The following is a 20,408-nucleotide window of genomic DNA, read 5'->3' as shown; positions in this document are numbered from 1 at the left end:
AGCCCATCATTTGATCAATTCCCCCCCGCAACGCGGAGGCGGAGACTCATTACCCGCTGATTGGGCGCCCGTCGCGAGTAAGTTGTCAGCCAACGCGCGATAAGATGAGACCAACGTTGGTTCAGCTTTTTATATCTGGTCTTGGTCTGGGGTAAAAGCTTAAACCTCATCTCTGCTCCCCTTACTCTACCGTAATTGATTGACAGTAGCAAGTATGGCGACCGATGCACCAGCCCAGGAGGGTCACCTCCAGAAGAGGTTCTCAAAGATCACTATGATCGGCATGGCCTTTGCCATTCTCAAGTAAGGAGTACCGTCCGTCGCGTCACATGAAAGTCGCCAACTAATTGACCGCAGTACATGGATTTCTCTTGCTGGATCAATAGGTCTTGTAATGCCATCGGGCGGCTCTGTTAGTTTCGTCTATGGCTTTATTTTCTGCGTTCTTTGTAATATTTGTTTGGCTGCAAGTGTTGGAGAATTGGCCTCTCTATATCCTACAGCCGGAGGACAGTATCACTATTCCTTTGCTCTTTCGTCCAAGAAATGGAAGACTATTAATGTGAGGTTCACCATGACTACTTCTTATGCATATTGCTAATTGCAACAGAGCTTCCTTGTCGGATGGACAAATATTGCTGGCTGGTTGACTCTCAACACAACTGCAGCCTACTTCGGAGGTATATATCTAAGATTACGAAAAAAAACAATTGCTGACATGCTATAGCACGATTTCTCGCTGCGGCTGCTGTCGTTGGCTCTGGCGGTAGCTACGAAATTACCCAATGGAGCACGTATTTGATGTTCGTAGCTGTGTCTATCGTTGGCGTGTTTCTGAATATCTTTGGCTATCCCATCCTGAACCGATGGAACGAAGGCGCTTGTAAGTCGAGCTATAGATGCGCCCCTATTCAAACTGACCTTTCTTAGTGTACTGGTCTTTGCTCAGCGTCGTCGTCATCAGTATTGTTCTTCTAGCGACCTCTCCAAAGACTGACGCAGAGTTCGTCTTCACCAACTTCTCCAATACCACTGGATGGAGTGATGGCACAGCTTGGATGCTTGGACTGTTGCAGTCAGCTCTGAGCTTCATTGGGTAAGTAGTTCACCGTTTTCTACTGGGCATAGCTGACATGGTGAAGTTGGGATGCCGTGGCACATATGACTGAAGAAATGCCTCGACCATCCAAGGATGCCCCCCAAGCCATGGTTGCGGCAGTCTTGGTCGGAGGCGTGACGTAAGTTTTGATCACCCCCCTAAAAGTCTCCCACTAACTGTCCTCAGCGGAATATTCTTCATCATCGTCATGCTATTTTGCTTCGTCGACCTTGATCTGCTACTCGCATCGCCTACACAAAGCCCCCTTACAGAGATGATACTGCAAGCGACCAACAGCCGAGCTGCTGCAACCGTACTCACTGTTGCCGTTGCACTGTGTTTTGTCAACGGTGCCAATGGTTGTGTTACCTCCGGCAGTCGTCTCATCTGGGCCATGGCACGAGATGGTGGTACTCCTTTTTCCAGATAGTAAGCATCCTATCTCCATTCTCTGTACAAACAAAGCTAACTATTGAAGTCTTTCACATCTCCATCCCAAGCTCAACGTTCCCGTTCGAGCCATTGTCGTGCAGGCTATATTCAACCTTCTCTTCGGTCTTCTTTACCTTGGTATGTTTCTCTTCTAAACCTTTTCCTTCTTACCACTAATGTACCCAAAGGCCCCGAGGTTGCTTTTAATGCTTATATTGCAAGCTGCACACTTTTCCTCAATCTCTCATATGCAGCGCCTGTGCTTATCCTACTGATTCGAGGTCGACAAATGGTGCTTTCGCAGCCTCCCGAGTTTTCTCTTGGTCGTGTCAAAGGCTACATCGCGAACTACACAGCCGTTATATTTGTAGCTGTGACCTCTGTTGTAAGCATCTCACTTTGACGGATTCGAGACCTGATGCTGACACATCTTGAACAGTTCTTTTGCTTCCCTCCTGCAATTCCCGTCAACGTGTCAACTATGAGTAAGTCACCCCAGGCAAATAGGTTGGCCAGACGTTAACAGATTTAGACTATGTGATTGCAGTATTGGGAATCTTCATCGTATTTGTAACGGTTCTTTGGCTGGGAAAGAGAAAGTCTTACGAGGGACCCAAACTTGAGTGCATTCTGGGGGAAGAATTGCCCGTGACAGATACAGTGTCACAGAGGGGCCCCAAAGAAATTTCCTCTAGCTCAACCTCGAAGCACGATGAATAATCGTACTTGGTGGGATTACTGTATAGCGATGCTAGGATAGTGGGTAGCGATATGATGTATTGGTATTGGTTTAGTTAAAGAGCGTGGGATTTTGCCATTCTATTAAAAGCTGCGTCTTTCTCGAGGTTATCGCGACATGGACAAACTGTAATAATTTACCATTTATTTCTCTCCATGGGCCTAATCTTCAGTGCTGTGCATATAATAACAGACGCCTTGGTCTTTGAGGTAGTAACGATCAGCAACCTTGTTGCAGATGACTGCATCTATGGAGAAGTCGACCTTTTAAGAACTCATTCTCCGGTTTGTGTATGTCTGCTGGGCTACACGCGAGAGGGGTTGAGAGACAACTGGCACAAACATGACATTAAGTGACTAAGTAAGTATCAAGTATTACATCCTACAGTCTTGCGACCGTGTTCTTGAGGTACCCATAATGCCAATCATCCCTGGCCAAGTCCTGTCGGATCTGGTAATTACGTTCCGCGATATCCACCGTCTTCATATCGACATCCAATATACGCACGGCCTCCTCGCCATCTGTAAAGCTCCCAGGCACCGTTCCAACAATAGGTAGCGCAACTTGACTACAGCCAAAGAAACCCTCTGCTGCGGGCCCACCGGCATTGCAATAAATGACGGCGGCGGTGTTCTCGAATGCCCTGGTTACCAGGGCAGACTGGATGAACATCCTCTCGCAGTCGGCGTTATATGCAAGACCATCCTTGCACATATCAAGCGCCGTCCAGTATGAAGGAATTATAATGATCTTGGCGCCCGCCAAAACGAGCTGTCTGAACGCTTCTGGGAAGGCAAGATCCCAGCAGACGAGGATACCGACTCGGCCGAGAGGGGTGTCGATGACTTGATGGGGATTGGGGGCAGCGTAATCATCTTTGGATATGTTCTTAGCATGATCGACAAAGGACGTTAACGTGTGTCTTTCTGGTATCCAGAGGTTGGTCTTTGTGTAAGTGCCGAGGAGGTTTCCGTTGTGATCGATGAAGTCCGACGTATTTAACAACGTGGGTCTGGCATCAGCGTTTTGTTGGTCATCAGATTTAGGGGCATGGGAAACAAAAGTGCCAGCGCAGATATTAATATGAAGCTCGGCGGCGAGGTCTTGGTATTTCTTTCGATATTTGCCAGCGTCTTCAGGGGAGAGTGCGAAAGAGGGCTCTTCGGGGACCCATCCTGTAAGATGGTATTCTGGCAGTACCGCTAGTGCAGCACCCTGATCAGCAGCGATACGGATCTGCTCGGCAGCATGTGCAAAGTTATGTTCAGCGTCAAGGGGCTGTTTAGCATGTAAGTGTCAGTTGAATAAAAGGATTATATGTTGGTGGCTGACCTTTGGCTTCATCTGAACAAGAGCCACCTTGAAAGAAGGACTTGGTATAGTAACAGCCATGATTGATAAGATTTCGATGCTGGAGTAACATCAAAGCGCGGGCTCCCTTGGTAAAAGATAGGTCAAGTGAAACCTGGGCCCCTCGGCAAACATGTCTTCAGATAACCAAGGCCAGGTGACAGTAGCCGTGATCCTGTGCCGTAGTCACAGCATAGCATTTGCTTAGGACTTCCGCTTATGGTATTGATTTCCTTCTCTAATTAATACCGAGTTTGGTAAGGATTGGTGGAGCATCGTGAGTCTCGGGAACGATATGCGATGGCGATTTGTTTGGGAATTTTATCCATTGCTTCGGATCGGATACGAAATAAGATGGACAAGATAAGAGAAGCAATTCTTGATGAGGGAGTGTATGTTTTAGTAATATTATCTTGAGACAGGTTTGCTTGGGATAACCGGAGATGTCTTGGAGACTTAGGGGACGGCTCACGCATATATCTGGGCTGAGTTCCACTTTGAAACTAGTAGTTCATCACGAAACATATATCCTGTTTTCTTGTGCTCCGGGTCGCCAAACCAACCCGTAACATAGACAACAGTATTAGGAATCAGTTCATAGCCTTATAGTACACAATGGTTTACACGCTGGAATGTTACCTCGAGGCTGAGGCCGAGTCCCATATCCGGACACTAGTAGCGTCACGTGATGACAGCCCCTCTTAACTCCACATCACTCCATCTATCTGCACCTTGCCATCTCCACTCATCAACGCGGATACATCCAAACGGGTCGTCATGCTGTCCTCATCATACGCACCAGCACCAAAAACAATCACCAGATCACGCACTGGCTGTGCCGTCTGCAAATCCAAGAGAGTATGGCTGCCCCTCCCGCTCATCCGAGCCCTGCCTGACCCCTAAATAGCTCAAATGTGATGAGTCCAAACCCGCGTGTTCGCGCTGCGTAAGACTGGGTATCCCATGTCCTGGGTATCAAAAGCCGCTGCGATGGAAAGCTGGCTCCAAGTCTCCGAAGGATGTCGCGGAGACACCTAGGAGCGATGTCACTGCTGAGCCGCAGCCGAGCTCGGCATATGTGCCTTATCAGACTCAGCCGGCTGAGCAGTTTGTTAACAATTTCTATGATCCGGAACTTATGGATCAACTCAACGAAGCTATGAATCCCGGATGCGTTGATACGCAAGGCCAGGAAACGCTAGATACTGCTTTGCCTCTCATGCAATTCCCGGATGACGTGTTGCAGCTATATCCGGAACAAGCGCTTGGACAGACACCTGATACCATAGGACAAGGGTCCGCCGATGAGAGACTTTGGCCTGTCGCTACCATTACTCCAACACAGCACATTCCACCAGCGCAAGCGACCTCACAAGCCTTGACTAGACACGAGCCTCAAAACCAAACCGTCGAGACTGTTGGCGAGATGCCTTTGGCTCATGCCCTTCAGGACTATTCGTCTGTCTTGGTAGAGTACTATTTCAAAGAGGTTTGCGGAATGATGTCCTGCTATGACAGCCCAATGAACCCGTACCGAACTACCATCTCGAATATGTGGTCTGGATCTCAATCACTTTACTACATCACGCAAAGCATGGCAGCTGCTTGTCTATCCGAAGTATCACCGAATTTTACTCCCGTCGGTCGCCAGCTTCGAGATCAGGCTATGATCTGTTTATCACGAGAAGCCAAGATTGCTCAACTCGAGACATCATCTTTACTTGCTTTAGTTATGTTGGGGATGAGTCTTTCGTGGCATGATCCCAGTAGTCTTGGTCAACTGCAATTCGACGTTCTATCCCGGATGGTTCAGTCCGCCGAGGCCCGAGGCGACGCCTTAGCAGTCGCCGACAAGAAGAAGGAATTCTTCTTTTACAACTCCCTTGTTTACTGGAAAATGTTGCTTTCCTTTGTCACGGACGTGGATTCAAGCACAAGACATGTTCAGCCTCAACCAGTACCTCCAGAATGTCTTGACTTACAAGAACCGCGCATGCCTCACCCGCAGACAGGAATCGGTATTGAAGTTCAAGAACTCGTTGCCAAAGTTGGAAGTCTTGTTCGAAAGGAACGGAAGAGGATTCGTTCAAGGCGATTTGTGTCTCAAGAAGATATCCATCGTGCTCAAGAAGCTATGATTGTCTCGGACCAGCTGCACTCTGAGTTATGCGCAATTCGGCTTCCAACAGAGAACGATATTGTTGATGCTGGTGACGACTTGACTCCGGCTAACCATCTAGTCAGCATTGCTGAAGCTTATCGATGTACGGGCTTGCTTCAATTGTATCGCAACTTTCCGGATCTTCTGGTGCCTTACATACAATCTGGAAGCCCAAACAACCAAGCGTTCCAGTCAGGATCTCCAGATGCTGCGAGCAATTATCCAGATGACAGAACATTGGCAGATACGTGGTTGACTTGTCTAGCTCTCCACGTGCTGGACCTAGTCAAGGATATCCCGACTACGTCTAGAAGTCGGTCTATCCAACCACTGCTATTTGTTAGTATCTGTAGCGAGATGTCTTTGAACAGATCGTACTGCGGGATTTCGAATTTACAGCAACCTCCAGTGGCAAGCATCGCGACTAGCACAAGGTTCAGAGTGCCTCTGGCTGGTCTTGATGTACTGCAAGCCAGAAAGACTATCATTTCACGTCTTTCTGCTTTTGAAAACATTTTGGCGGCAAAGCCTATTCGTCAGATGCTGACGCTTGTCAAGAAGACGTGGTCTTGCATGGACGAGGAGAAGCAGGATGTGTATTGGATGGATGTCATGATGGAGAATGGGTATGAGACTTTGATGGGATAGGATCTGCAAATTGCGGTTAGTTTACATAATGACGATGCTTCGGGCTAATAGAGGCGCAAAGGCATTACAATTGAACTTTGTTTATATCCAGAGTCCTAATTGTATTTGTTGACCGTGTGTGACACAGTTAAATGCTAGTGATGTCGTATTGCGTTTGCCATTCACGTGGATCTACAGACCCGCAACCTTAACTTATTAGTTAACCTTAGATGTAGCTTAAACTCTACAACGCGCCTGACGACACATCGTACTCGAATCAATTATTCGCAAACGTCTAGTCTTCAATTCTAGACCTCTGAGAGTTTCCGCCACAGAGATCATATCGCATACGACTATACTGCTCGTAGGTAATGAATCGCAACATTAGTATCCCGCCAACACCATCTCGTCGTCGTAAACAATGCAGCGAATCACGCAGAGGCTCAGTGGGATGAAAGGGATCAATAGTTTCTGAGGGATTTAGACCCTGCAGCAATTTACTAACTATGGTATGTTGGTGTCCACTTGTCTGTTTGGGGGGAAGCACCCGCTGAGCTTAACCATTTACAGGCGATGCAGCCGCCGAAAGCACCACGCTCTGCTGTAGTCCCTGCAGCATGGAATTCGGCCTTCTGACCCTCTTTGGGCATGGAACATTACAGTGGTCTTCTAGCCGACCGCTCCGCTGGGAGACCCCATGTTAGCATGTAGTGCAGGGACCGTTGAGTAATGTACTTATACCAATGTTACGTCGCTCACGTCAGGTTTAGTTGAAGGGGATCACCATCATCGACATCTTCAATCATGGCTCGTGGTCTTCTCACTCTTTGCGTCAGCGCGCTTCTCGCTACGGCGAGCGCTGTAAAGCCCGTCGTCAAGCCCGCAGATGTAGTCTTCGTCAATGGCGAGATCTACACCATGTGCCCGTCCAACGGGCATGCATCAGCTCTCGCCGTGCGCGGCGGAAAGATTGAGTACGTCGGCAGCAAGAAATCCGCCGACAAGTACATTGGCAAGAACACAAAGGTCATTGATCTCAAGGGAAAGATGGCCATGCCTGGTCTCGTCGACTCGCACATGCACGTTCTCTCTGGTGGCCTGTTTCTTCTCAAGTGCGATCTGAGCTACCAGACGCTGCCAATTGAGGATGTGCTAGAGCATATTCAGGGTTGCATTGATGGCGAGACTGGCAAGACGGATGATGATTGGCTTGAGGTTGTCAATATGGACTATGCTGGTCTTGTTGAGAAGAGCGGAGATGTTGGAAAGAAGCAGCTTGACAAGCTCAACACCAAGCGACCCATCATCATCCGATCCAGCGACTACCATACCGTCCTCGCCAATTCGCGCGCTCTCGAGCTCTCCGACATCGACTCCAGCACCAAGGACCCCGCCGATGGCAAGATTGTTCGTCTTCCTGGTAGCCAGGAGCCCTCTGGCGCTCTCTCAGATGGCGCTTCTGCCCTCCTCGCTGGTCCTCCTCCTCCCACCGCTGAGGAGAACGTCCAGGCCGGTCGCGCTGCTCTCAAGCTTCTTCGCGAGGCTGGCATCACTACCTTCCAGGAAGCCGCTGCTGGTGAGGAGCATCACACTCTCTTCAGCACCATCAAGGCTGAAGATGGTCTCTCTGCGCGCGCGTACTTCGACTACCGCATCGAAGCGCCCAAGTCAATCGACGGTGTTTCCGCGCTCGTCAAGGATGTCGTCAAGAAGCTTACTCCTTGGCATGACAACAAGGCCATTGGTCCCAAGCCTACACTCAAGTGGCAGGCGATCAAGGCCTTCATCGACGGTGTTATCACTTATCCTGCCAACACCGCTGCTCTGATTGATCCCTACTGGGCACCCCTCAACAGCTCCAACCTCAATGGCAAATGGGCCCCCGATAAGAACTCCCTCAACAACCCTTACTGGAACCCTGCTGTTCTCACCAAGACCCTCGAGCTTCTTTTCCTTGCTGGCTTTGACGCTCAATTGCACGTCGATGGCGACCTTGCTGTCCGTGTCGGTCTCAATGCTGCTGAGTCGTTCCGCAAGAAGTATCCCCACAAGGACTTCCGTCTCGGTCTTGCTCACGATGAGTTGTCGCATGAGAAGGACTGGCCTCGCTTTGCTAAGCTCAAGGTCGATCCTATCGTCAGTTACCAGTGGGCGCAGCTCAGCTCATTCTACATCCCCAACACGTTCAAGTCTCTCGCCGACTACCGAAAGGACAATCTTCAGGCTTGGGCTGAGATTGAGAAGGCGGGTCGACCTCTTGTTTATGGAAGTGATTGGCCTGTAAGTATCGCCTTTTTTTTTTTTTCCTTTTTTTTCCCCCCCGCATCTGAGACATGTCTAACACAAACAGATTGATCCTCTCGATGAGTTCCTCGCACTCAAGGTCGCCGTCACCCGCTCCGGTGATCCTCAGAACCCCAACTCCCCCGCATCTCAAGGCCCTCCCTTCGACGGAAAGTTTCCAGGCAACGGAATCTCCCGCACATCCGCTCTTCAATCCATCACCATCAACGGCGCGCGTTTCCTCCGCGCAGACAAGCAGATCGGCTCTCTCGAAGTAGGCAAGCTCGCAGACATTATCATCCTCCAAAACAACTTCTTCAAGGTCCCCGAGTCCAAACTCGGCCGCCAGAAGGTTCTGCTTACCATGGTCGGCGGCGAGGTGGTTTATGTGGCTGAAGGGCAGAACTTTGGCGTCAAGGCCAAGTTCCCTAACGATGACAAGACCAGCGCTAAGCTCGCCCGTCGAACTATCGGCGGCTTCAACGCCAACGCGCTATCAGAGAGGGCCAAGGCCGATGCGGCCAAGCTTCGAAAGCGCGGCACTTGCGTTCATAGGCATTAGGCCAGAGTTGGCAAGATGGGCTGACAGGACATGTATACGAGTCATTACATTACATATAGAACTTATCATAATTGAAGCAGTTTACAATATGAACTGATGTGCTGATACAAAGCGTAACAATAGTCTTCTTGGCTGCAGAGTCTCGAAGGGCAAAGCAAACGCAAAGTCGAGTCAACTCCCTTGTCCCGCTGCACAATCTATCGGCTGACTGCGGCCGATCACAAGGATTCACTTGCAGAACCAAAAGCCACGCGAAATGGTTGCTCTCGTTCATGCTCGTTTATGAGTTCGGGCCTATCGGGGGTACAGGATGGCTGTTGGTGCGGGTGTGATTGTCAGCCAATATTAACATGGAGGGCCCGGCACATGTCTGCATCAACGGGTAGGATCCGCTGCATCCGCCTATCGGTCTATCCCAGTTCTGGAACACACTAACGCGGAACTTGACGAAATTTGTTGGTGATAACGGCCCAGAAGTGAGCTGGCGATATTGCAGCTTTGAGCAAGGGGTAGGGACTTGCAATCTGGTTAGACCATCTGCCCGTTTTATTTGGTCGGAAGAAGACCAACAAGAGTTCCGGTATTGAGACACTGTCCGTGGAGACTTTGCAGATTGACCCTTTTGCTTAGACAAATCCTCAAAGACAGGAGTGCCCCTCTCATGATGTGACTTGTTGCTTCTCAGCTCTATTGGTTATGTGCTTTTTTGGCTTCAGTTGTTGCTAGATCCCCGACTCGTGCAGATTCTTGGCAATAAACGTGGATGATCGACTGATATCACATTACATCAGGTGGTTCATTTTCTCGTCCCGACTCAGCTCAGCCCTACTCAGTCTTCGGGATGGAGGCTTTTGCGATATCTCGGTTCCGCAGTGACTCTCGACTAAAGCCCATGGTGCGACTTTCACCCACTGAACAAACAGGGCTCGACGATGAGATGCGTTAAACTCGTCACGTAACGAGATTCCACTTCAAGCGAGGTGCCCGTAGCGTGAACTCTAAATGTTCAGCCTGAAGCCTCTAGCGGCGCCACTTGATAAGCTTACAGAGTACAGGTCCCGCGATTGCCAGGGTTAGTTTAGGTACCTTAGCCTTAGCCTTGGACTGAGACATCGCCGGCTTTATTTTGGGGTTTTTATCGTCTTTATCCCCCAGCAACTTTTGCGACGATCATTCTGCGTTTTCGTCTACTCTGTTACATTACACAATATTGCATTGCATGGTCCGAACCGAAACCATAAGCGCTCTTTATTTGTTTGCTTTTTTGTCCGTCTGTGTCTCTGTTTAATGCTGTAGTTTCGCCTGGAGTCTCACAATGGTCCCTGCGCCGTCAGGCGCCGCTGTGCTGGTATGTCCCCTCTAAATTAACCCACTGAATTTAGCCTCTAATCCACCACTTTAGGCAGTGAACTTCATCCTTATTACGCTGGCCGCTGCCATCATTGGTGCTCGAATTTACCTGCGACTCGCAATACAGAAACAAAAGCTCGTCGCTGCAGATTGGTTACGGGTTGTAGCATGGATCTCGGCATTTGTTACAGCGTCGTTTGACATCATTTACATGAAGGAGGATGTGTTGAGGCCCGAGATCAACTACACCCTTGTTAATTGGGATGTCCCGCCAGAGAAGCTATCGAGAGTGCTACGGGTGAGTATCATCATCCGAACCGAAACAACATGAAGCTGATGGCATTGTAGTACATGTGGGCCAGTGTAATTCCTTTCTTCGTGACCTTCTACCTCTGCAAGGCATCTCTTCTCGTCGTATATCTCCAGCTGTTCCCACCGTTCATGATCAAGAGAAGGATCGTTCTTTGGAGTGTCGTTGGTTATTGTGCATGCGCATTGATCGTGTCACTATGCCTGCAACTATTCCTCTGCTTTCCCATTCGGCGAAACTGGTACGGCGTTCACTTCATCCTTCCTCAACTCTTCTAACTCATACGCAGGTCGATCTTGGGACCGGAGCCATTCTGTGATGACTTTGCCTTGGTCACTACATTCCAAGTTGCTTGGACGCTGCATTTTGTTGGAAGTCTTTTGCGTAAGTTATACAGACCTGTTGGAACTCATTGGTACTAATACTTGTACAGTCTTTGCTCTGCCATGGCTAGTTCTGTATAAGCTCAACATGCGGAAGAGGGTCAAGATCGGTGTCTATTCTGTTTTTCTCCTCGGAATCATCGACATTGCATTCTCGCTCACACGCTTCTTGACAATCCAGCTCACAGTCGTCGGAGATTTCCGTTCCATCACAACAATTGGTGAGTTATATCATGTTTCCAGTAAATCTCATCTAACAAGTCACAGAACTCTGGAGTGGACTCGATGTTTACATCGGCCTCATCATTGCCTGCCTTCCAGCTCTCCGGCCATATCTCCGCAGAAAGGGTTCCAAGTACGATTACAACTACAACACATCCGGCCGACCAAACAACTCCTCTGGCGCACCAGTTCGCAGAGCAGCACAAAGCGGCTTCGAAGAAATCGACGAAACGCCATCTTTAGAAGGGCACCCCGGTCCCAGCCCATGGACAGGATCACATTCGCCGGAGCTCACGGCAGGCTGGAGTGACAAGAAGAGCAACAGGAGCGATATCGAGCTTGTTAGTCTCGATGTAGCAGCCAAGGATAGGACGATTATATAAAATGAGATGATGTACACAGAAACCAACTAATCATATCGGAACGACTGTCTAATTTGCAGGCTTGAAATTCAGGGTGAGCTAAATCTGCCAGTGAGAGGCTTGAACGATGCTCGAATAAAACTGTCGGGGGACGAAAGTAATCCAGAATCGACCAACATCCTTCACCCCTGTGAAGGAATGCATTGGCTTGTCTTGGCATTCAGGGATATTGACTCGCAGGTCGGCCATCCTCTGCCAGATGTTGCGATTGGCTAGGATAACAGAGGTAAGCAACGTGAATAGAAGAGAATTTGGAAAGAGAGGACTACACAGGCACTTCACGTATTATAGCTGTAAGAATTATATCATAATGGAAGACAGTAGTTCATGAATGGCAGTTATGATTGTAAGCCCAAGTCCTTTGTTTTCCTGCGACACCTTACATGTTTTATCCCCGAGCCCACTCGGAGAATTAAAACTCCGACCTTTCTAAAACTGCTTCAACTCCAGACTAACAAAATGCAGCCGACATCATCATCTGCAAAATGGAAGCCTCACTTCCATACCACGAGCCTTCTATAATCGTCATTGCTATTCTATCGAGCTTTCTTCTTCTTTTGAGTTTGGTTAATTATGGCCTCGATAAGATAGCATATTGCGGTCTAATTGGCCAAATAGCGCTAGGTATAGGTTGGGGAACACCAGGTGCAAAATGGCTCTCCCGGGAGGTGGAAGATGCTATAGTTCAGCTTGGATACCTTGGGCTCATCCTTTTAGTCTTTGAAGGTAATTCAAGTACACTTCTTACTTAGATATTCTCTAATTGGTGCTATAGGCGGTTTGTCAACATCTTTTAGATCTCTCAAGGCTAATCTTGGCCTTTCATCCATCGTGGCCACGACAGGAATTGTTCTTCCGATCGGCCTCTCTTTTGCAGTTATGCCCATGCTAAATGCAACCCTGTTGCAAGCCTTTGCCGCCGGTGCTGCCTTGTGCTCTACCAGTCTCGGCACAACATTTACTATCCTAGGCACAAGCGGTCTTTCAGCAACGCGTCTCGGCGTTGTTTTGACAAGTGCTGCCATGATGGATGATGTCATGGGCCTGATCATGGTCCAGGTTATTTCAAACCTCGGTGGTGATGCCTTTGATGCCATCACAGTCGTCAGACCTGTCGCTGTCTCTCTTGGTTTTGCTATCATCATTCCTGTTCTTTGCAGATTCATCGTTCTACCACTTACTATTCGACTCAATGCTTTCCGAAACGCGAATCTGACTTCTAGAATTTCAAAGACTTTCGCTATGAGCCAGACTGCTTTTGTCATTCACACCGGATATCTCCTTGGGATAGTCATTGGTGCCACTTTTGCAGGCACTTCAAGTCTCTTGGCTGCATACATAGCTGGCGCAACTATCAGTTGGTGGGACTCCGATGTTCCTCATCTCGAAGCCCAACATATCACCACCAATGCGTCTGAAGCTACCAGAGAAGGTGTGGTTACCGAAGAGTCAGCAACTCAAGACTCAGCCCCAGAGAGCAGCGTTTTCCCAAAGGTTATGGAAGGCGGTTCGGGTGCTGAGATCTTTCATCATTACTATGAACCTGCCCTTCGACATATTCTCAAGCCTTTCTTCTTCGTAAGTCCCCCGACTTTTCGTTTTCAAAAAAATCTAACTTGGACTAGGCCTCCATTGGATTTTCGGTTCCCATCACAAAGCTTTTCACAGGTCCCATCGTATGGCGTGGGGTCATCTACACCATCCTTATGATATTCGCTAAACTTGCCTGTGGTCTTTGGCTTATGTCGTTCAGAAACCCCTTCCGAGCTCTTGTACAGCTTTCTCATAAACTTATGCCCAAACTCAAAAAGTCTTCTAAAGGATTGGTGCCTGGTGCTCAATGTGCAGACAACCCATCACCTCGCGATGGGGCCAGTGCAGCACAGGAAGGAGAAGAGCGTGATGCCATTCCTCTGGAACCCGTCACTGACACAGATACATCTCAGGCGTCTCCGCAAGTGCGTAACTCGACCCCTAAGCCCGAAAAGGCTTTGTCTCTATATCCAGCATGTATCGTTGGTATTGGCATGGTAGCTCGAGGTGAGATAGGATATCTGATCTCGGGACTGGCCGAAAGCAAAGGCATCTTTGGTGCAACGGCAGATGGCCAATCGTCAGAGATATTTCTGATTGTTACCTGGGCCATCACGCTCTGTACGATCATTGGGCCTATATCTGTGGGATTGATCGTCAACAGAGTCAGAAAATTAGAAAATGGGAGTCTCAAGGAGAAGGGTGAGGGAAAGAAGAATGTTCTAGGGGCCTGGGGAGTGAGCTAGACTTCTCGCGATATGACCTTTTGAGTGACAGGGTTTTCACTTTATATATAGATGCATTCAAAGCATATTGTTTAGACAGCAGAGCCACGTTCATGGCGAGATGACTCGCCCAAACTCGGGGCATTATCATTGAGGAAAGGTGTTTATCGGCGAAATATCATTAAAGGTATTTCGCAGTGTACAGGGCATCCAAGAATAGTGATATGATCCTTTGTTTACTATTCTCATGTGTCTAAACTAGTTGCCAATCATCAAGTCTCATTAAAATACTATAGCGAAACGCGAGTAGACTGCGATGCCCCGACACTCAGCGCCTCCTGACTCAAATCCACCCAAGGCGACGATTCCCGAGATCCAGCCACTGGCGTTTGATTTGAGCTTTGTCTCATTTTGTTCAGCGCTTGGAATCCACCTCTGATACTATCTGCCTCGTATCCCTTGGCTCTCAGGACACTAGTTGCAACTCGAGCACTATCGCCATCGTAGCATGTGAGAAGAATTCTTCTTCCGCTGAGAAGAGACTGTAGCTCTGCTCCGGGAGTCTTGAAAGCCCCTTCGAGGTTCTTCCATAGCGATTCCAGCAGCTTGGCATTGGAGAATGGGCTTGGAGTACCGCTTTGGACGAAAGGCATATTGACAGCGCTTGGTAGATGGAACATGCTGAAATCATCAGGCTGGCGTATATCGATTATCGTAGTGTCCTGCTTAGACTTTAAGATGCTCTGTAAGTCGACGGCGTTGGCAGATCCAATCTTGGGGTCGGCAAGAACCATGTCGAGAAGCGCTCCTCGGTCGACATCGAAGAATGCATCGAGAGCCTCGGATGCTGATCTCTCCCACTTCTCATCATATCGATACAAGTCAACCGCCAGCAGGTCCTGTACTAGCGTTAGCTCGTCGATACCAAGACCTCAACATCACCTACCCCATTCTTGATAGAGGGGAAATAGCTCTCTCCAAGCTTGTCAAAGTACTCGTTGATGTACTGGTAAGGCAGGTCACAGCACAAGAACACACAGTTAATATTTCCATCTGGTCCAGCCAGTTCTGACAGAGTACCTTCAGCCTTGCGCTTTTCTATAAGCTGATACAGACCCTTGAGGTTGAAACCTGAGGAGGGTCCACAGACGATACCGTTTCGACAGAGATCCAACGACAGGGAGAAAGAGTTGTGCGAGTCGACTTCTTCGATGTGATCGACTGCCCGCTTCCAGGGGAACTGGACGGGGGCCATAAGAGCGAAGGATCGAGGGCCAGGGACTCGGTCACCGGGTGCTGTGCAAACACTGAGTCATAATTAATACTGATGAATATTATTATGTGAATGGTGGGTTTACTGACCCAAGCCGATATACTGTAGGCTTTGCATCTTTGAAGTATGTGCCAAGTCCAGTCATTGTACCTAATCTCATTAGTCAACTAAATTGATAAAGAATTATCTTGGCATACCGGAGGTTCCCATGCCAGCACAGATGACGTTGATTTCTGGTAACTGCTTATAGATCTGCGGGCCCGTCCATTTGACATGGGCATTCCAGTTCTATTCTAACGTTAGCACTAGCTTCGCCCTGCAAATGACTTAAGACCTACAAGATCGTTCTCATATTGGTTCGGGTTGATGATAGTTGCATCTGACTCTTGTGCAAGTCTCTGGGCTGCTCTGATACCACCGCGTTCGTCGAGAGGCTCTGGTTGGGATGGGCCACCAAATAGCGTACTGTGGTTACGACGAGTTAGAATGAAGACCCGCTTAGATGGCTAATGGTAGTTTGGTAGACTCACATGTCAATACCAAAGAACTGCATGAGCCTAAGCTTAGTTGAGCTTGTCTTGTTACTCAAGAACGCTCGAACGTCATCGACACCATGAATAGCTCGTGAAATCAAGGACATGGACAGGACAGTCGATCCAGAGCTGTACTCAACGACTGCCTTTGTCTTTCCTGGTACGACACAATTTTGAAGAAGGTTCAGGGCTATCATCCGGTCAACCAAGCACACGAAATCCACAATGAGGCTACGTACCCGGCATCGCTTTGACATTGTTCGCAGGATGCATAGTCATCATCTTAGCGTATATACGCACTCCATCTTGACGATACGGATTAAGCGAATCTGGAATCTCAACAAGCGGTAGCGGCGGTGCTGATTCCGGATCGAAGTACTTCTGAATCGAGTCTTGTCCCTTGTACACGTTGAGGGGGTTGGGGCTGGCCATGTTGGAATAAGGTTATGGCTTGTAGACTGCAGAAGTAGAACCAACAGATCTTCATGGGTACTAGCTCTCTATATAAGTCGTCGTACGTCGCAGGCTTGCCAGCCTTTTTGAATTGGCCATTGGATGGCAGCAGGGTTTGCTCTGCCTCTGCATAAAGCGTGGGATGTCTGGCCCAACAACGCATCTTTTTCTCGAGTGTAACGGTATACCAATCAGAAGACCTACTATCCACCTGATTGCATGAGTCGTTTCTTGAGATCTTCGGCAGATCAAGTGAGTGTCGTGGATAGCGAAAATGGGGGTCACTTTGTCGAGTGGCTCCCAAGGGAAGCTCGTTGAAGTGTTTTACCTGAAATCTTTTGTTGATCGACAGATTTTCATCTCTAAATGGACTTGATCTGACGAATTGCCAATAAAGCTGCTTTAGTAAAGCAGGTCATTAAGGTTCTTGATGCTTGTTTTGATGATGCATTGGAGACTTGAAGTGGCGCATACGAGAAATTGACCATCAGGGTGGTGCCATTCATGAGATTACACGCATATGGACAACATAATTGGTCAGATGTGACTCTCAGAAGGATTTTTTACTCCTTCTTTTGAGTGTGATTTACAATAGCCTCGGTTATTCCCGCAAGCTTGTATCAGCCTTGGGAGAAAAGGACCCTGATAGATAGATTTCCATCTGCGCGGCTCGAGGTGGAGATGCTTAATATTATCCATAATTTAACTACTTCTAGAAGCACCCTGATAGATTTTGTATTGCTTCTTTGTTTTTTTCTCGAAAATATTTGCAATATTCTTGTTTTTGTTTGTAAAGCCATTGTTATTGAGAGTGACCTGTGAGAAAGTCTGTTGAGCATCGTGAAAGCCTCAGAGTCATCAACGAGCATGTTTATCGCGAACTTTTGCAAATATGCTCAATAAGCTCGTATGAGAAAGCATAGTGGCGTGTTCAGAGCCGTCTTTGATCCGCGTTGCAACCTCATTCTTTGCAAAAAACCGCGCTGTTGCGACCTTAGTTGCCGATCCCTAGCGATGACACCTTCGCGCCAGTTTAAGAGTCAATCGCACCAGACTTTCTTTGGCTACGACATTTTAATTTAATTTACATAAAAGCCATTCATAACAATAAAAGGGGCAATAATAGTTCAAGATACACGGCACGGTAGTTGAAGCGGTGTACCGGGAAAATAACCTTGTTTCAGCCAAAAAGGTTGCTCAATGTCGATCCCTGAGCAAGTTTGAGCGAGCTTGAACGCTGCCACAAAGGGACTTGTTCACCGTCAAGGTGGCTTCCATTCCGCCATCAGGATTAAAGGAGCTCTTACTGCATTTCTGCTCACCTCGGCGCTTAGACGGTGGATTCGTCGCGACACCAAACACAATGGCAGAAACTCATGAACCAGACGCCAACGCGGTCATGAGCCGTAATACGGGCTCAGCAAACACTATTGTTGTCGATTCAGGCGAAAATGAAAAGACCCATGAGTTCAATGAGCAGACAAATTATGTGCCAAAGCGAGCCATCGTTACAGTGAGTCCTCAACAACAATGATGCCATCATGCTAAGTAGATCTGTAGATATTCCTGGCATGCGCAAGTGTAGATCTGCTGGCGTTGATGGACCAGACTATGCTGGCAACCAGTTTATACATCATCGGAAATGCTTTGGGTTCAACAGCCCAGGTCTCGTGGATCGCAAGTGGATACTTCATGTAAGCTTCATCAGCGTTGGTGCGAGACTATGCTAACAATACCAGAACTTCAACAGTCGGGCAGCTCATGTATGGGAGATTATCTGATATATGGTCTCGAAAAATCATCCTACTACTGGGGCTCGCAATATTCTTCGTCGGATCGCTGGCCTCATCTCTAGCGCAGTCTATCTTGCAGCTTACAATCTTCCGAGCCTTTACAGGTATCGGAGGTGGCGGGCTTATGACTGTGGCGCAGCTCATAGTGAGCGATGTCGTTCCTCTTCGGGAGAGGGGGAAATATCAAGGGATATTGGTAAGCTCAATGTAGACGAGGCTCGTATCATCATGGCTAACAATAGTCTAAGGGTGCCGTCGTTGCTCTCGCAAATGGCATAGGTCCTGTCATTGGAGGTGCACTCTCGTCGAGTTCTGCGGACTCATGGCGATGGATCTTCAGAATGCAACTGCCACTGACGCTTTTGACAACACTTTGCGTACTGTTCTTCATGCCATTGAAGAAAGTAGAAGGAGATTGGAGACTGTGGGTTCCATAAATAATTGCTAGAGTTCCAGCTGACGTTGTAAATAGCAAGCTCAAAGCCGTTGACTTTCTGGGCATATTCCTTGCCTTGGCTGGAATGACTGTCGTAATTCTGGGGTTGACCTGGGGAGGAAAAGAGTACTCCTGGAATTCCGCTCAGGTTATCGTAACGTTAGTAGTGGGCACGGCTGCATCCGTTGCTTTCATGCTATGGCAGTGGAAAGGACCTCGATATCCATTGATACCACGTAAGAAGCTCCATGCTATAAGACGATGCGTTCTCTGACATCAATTCAGTGCACATCTTCAAGTCAAAGATCGTCAACGGCGCATGCCTAACCATGGCTATCAACGGTTGGAACTTCGTCATGCAAGTTTATTACATCCCCTCCTTCTACCAACTCGTCTACAACTACTCCGCCACAAAATCAGGAGTGATGCTTCTCCCCATCACACTCCTCCAAACAGCCAGTAGCACGTTCTCCGGACTCATCGTACACTGGGTCGGTCGGTACCGTGAGTGCATTCTATTTGGCTGGTTATGTTGGGCCATAGGCCTTGGCTTAATGTCAACTCTCGATGAAAACACCAGCATTGGAAAACAAATTGGTTACTCAGTACTTATTGGAGTGGGTGTTGGTAATACACTGCAGCCGTGAGTCGAAGTTGTGACGTTTAGATGGACTTGACTGACTGTGATAGTGCGCTCATTGCTACACAAGCTGGTGTTGAGAGGCGTGATATGGCTGTTGTCACATCATTCCGCAAGTAAGTGACAAACCCATAAATTTTGACAAAGACAGATCTGACAGAATATGATAGCTTCGTGAGAAACCTTGGGGCCACATTGGGCCTTGCAGTTTGCGGGACAGTCCTGTATGTCAAGTCAAACAACCACCCTAACTACTATCCATCCACTAACATCCTTTTAGGAACAACGTCTTAGCTGGTTCTCTATCCTCCTTAAATCTAGACCAACATGACTCAAAGACATTGATTGGCAACCCTCAGTCATTTCTAGACACAGTCTCGCCAAGCGAAGCGGAAAAGATCCGCTCAGTTCTTCTCCCAGCATACAGACAGGGATTTCGCATAATATTTCTTATAGGTGCAGGCGTCGCAAGCCTTGCATTTGTGCTGGCATTTTTCCTAATGCCGCAGGTTGATCTCACTCGACCGGACGACTCCCGGCTTAAGGAGGAAGGCCGTAAGGCGTATGAAAAGAGGGAGAAACACGCGGTGTAGTGGTTGCGATGATTGTGACTACATGATGATATTCTGAGGAAGCGTGCTATCGTCCGGGCTCTATAGGCAAAGAGATTATGATAAGTATTTAAATGGAGATTTAGACCTTATCAACCAAAAGCGTTTTAATTCTTCATACCAATGTTACTACAGCTACTATCTAATATATAATCATTGAAGAATTACTGCCTTTCTACCCAGCTTTGAATCAGACCTTTTCTAGTTCCAGGGTACTCTACTAGAGACACGCTGTCACCCTCAAGTCTCGTTTTTGTACGCGTAAAAGGCGTTCGAGGACTCTATGTCGCCTTGAGTGACGACTGCAGTATCAGAGCAGCTTTTTCGACCGAGCTCAGAGCCTCAAACATGTTGGATCCTTGTTGTACACTCTCGGTGCCTCTTGAAAATGTAACTCATGAATCCGAGAACTCAGTGCATGCCAATCGACTCTTGCAATCTCCTCTCTCGATATTACTCCCTCGATGAATT

General features: G+C 48.2%; 8 protein-coding genes across 9 annotated transcripts; 6 read left to right on the top strand and 2 right to left on the bottom strand.

Annotated features, from left to right (window-relative positions):
- Positions 1–214: 214 nt before the first annotated feature.
- On the top strand, positions 215–2,425 carry FVEG_16105 (hypothetical protein; the record flags this gene model as incomplete). Its single annotated transcript, XM_018905345.1, has 11 exons — positions 215–303; positions 358–562; positions 611–680; positions 728–883; positions 931–1,096; positions 1,143–1,238; positions 1,286–1,528; positions 1,578–1,669; positions 1,720–1,916; positions 1,971–2,016; positions 2,064–2,425. The coding sequence occupies 11 exons, from the start codon at positions 215–217 to the stop codon at positions 2,249–2,251; spliced, it is 1,548 nt and encodes a 515-aa protein (XP_018753494.1). The 3' UTR covers positions 2,252–2,425.
- A 176-nt stretch (positions 2,426–2,601) lies between these two features.
- Positions 2,602–3,702, bottom strand: FVEG_07446 (hypothetical protein). Its single transcript, XM_018896098.1, has 2 exons — positions 3,603–3,702; positions 2,602–3,548 (listed from the first exon to the last, which is right to left on the bottom strand). The coding sequence occupies exons 1-2, from the start codon at positions 3,660–3,662 to the stop codon at positions 2,652–2,654; spliced, it is 957 nt and encodes a 318-aa protein (XP_018753495.1). The 5' UTR covers positions 3,663–3,702; the 3' UTR covers positions 2,602–2,651.
- A 668-nt stretch (positions 3,703–4,370) lies between these two features.
- Positions 4,371–6,546, top strand: FVEG_07447 (hypothetical protein). The gene is made up of 2 exons (XM_018896099.1): positions 4,371–4,478; positions 4,528–6,546. The coding sequence occupies exons 1-2, from the start codon at positions 4,398–4,400 to the stop codon at positions 6,427–6,429; spliced, it is 1,983 nt and encodes a 660-aa protein (XP_018753496.1). The 5' UTR covers positions 4,371–4,397; the 3' UTR covers positions 6,430–6,546.
- A 596-nt stretch (positions 6,547–7,142) lies between these two features.
- Positions 7,143–9,357, top strand: FVEG_07448 (amidohydrolase ytcJ-like). Its single transcript, XM_018896100.1, has 2 exons — positions 7,143–8,688; positions 8,759–9,357. Exons 1-2 carry the CDS (start codon positions 7,213–7,215, stop codon positions 9,251–9,253), a joined length of 1,971 nt encoding a protein of 656 aa, XP_018753497.1. The 5' UTR covers positions 7,143–7,212; the 3' UTR covers positions 9,254–9,357.
- Positions 9,358–10,568: 1,211 nt separating this feature from the next.
- Positions 10,569–11,901, top strand: FVEG_07449 (hypothetical protein; the record flags this gene model as incomplete). The annotated part of the gene is made up of 6 exons (XM_018896101.1): positions 10,569–10,601; positions 10,656–10,901; positions 10,952–11,154; positions 11,203–11,297; positions 11,347–11,517; positions 11,564–11,901. The coding sequence occupies 6 exons, from the start codon at positions 10,569–10,571 to the stop codon at positions 11,899–11,901; spliced, it is 1,086 nt and encodes a 361-aa protein (XP_018753498.1).
- Positions 11,902–12,267: 366 nt separating this feature from the next.
- Positions 12,268–14,219, top strand: FVEG_07450 (hypothetical protein; the record flags this gene model as incomplete). Its single annotated transcript, XM_018896102.1, has 4 exons — positions 12,268–12,286; positions 12,406–12,666; positions 12,716–13,518; positions 13,566–14,219. The coding sequence occupies 4 exons, from the start codon at positions 12,268–12,270 to the stop codon at positions 14,217–14,219; spliced, it is 1,737 nt and encodes a 578-aa protein (XP_018753499.1).
- Positions 14,174–16,848, bottom strand: FVEG_16106 (cysteine synthase A). 2 transcript variants are annotated; one of them, XM_018905346.1, is made up of 7 exons: positions 16,244–16,848; positions 16,002–16,194; positions 15,810–15,936; positions 15,669–15,759; positions 15,561–15,621; positions 15,145–15,505; positions 14,174–15,097 (listed from the first exon to the last, which is right to left on the bottom strand). In XM_018905346.1, the coding sequence occupies exons 1-7, from the start codon at positions 16,434–16,436 to the stop codon at positions 14,489–14,491; spliced, it is 1,635 nt and encodes a 544-aa protein (XP_018753500.1). In that variant the 5' UTR covers positions 16,437–16,848; the 3' UTR covers positions 14,174–14,488. The 2 variants fall into 2 exon arrangements, with proteins under 2 accessions (XP_018753500.1, XP_018753501.1); XM_018905347.1 differs by having other exon boundaries at positions 16,002–16,498.
- Positions 16,849–17,218: 370 nt separating this feature from the next.
- Positions 17,219–20,143, top strand: FVEG_16107 (hypothetical protein). Its single transcript, XM_018905348.1, has 9 exons — positions 17,219–17,970; positions 18,018–18,151; positions 18,197–18,446; positions 18,499–18,674; positions 18,723–18,922; positions 18,972–19,329; positions 19,377–19,442; positions 19,497–19,550; positions 19,607–20,143. Exons 1-9 carry the CDS (start codon positions 17,821–17,823, stop codon positions 19,917–19,919), a joined length of 1,701 nt encoding a protein of 566 aa, XP_018753502.1. The 5' UTR covers positions 17,219–17,820; the 3' UTR covers positions 19,920–20,143.
- Positions 20,144–20,408: the final 265 nt, after the last annotated feature.

This window comes from Fusarium verticillioides, chromosome 8 (genome assembly GCF_000149555.1).
Source record: "Fusarium verticillioides 7600 chromosome 8, whole genome shotgun sequence".
Taxonomy (NCBI): Eukaryota; Fungi; Ascomycota; class Sordariomycetes; order Hypocreales; family Nectriaceae; genus Fusarium; species Fusarium verticillioides.
This window is presented reverse-complemented; position numbering and strand designations above follow the sequence as displayed.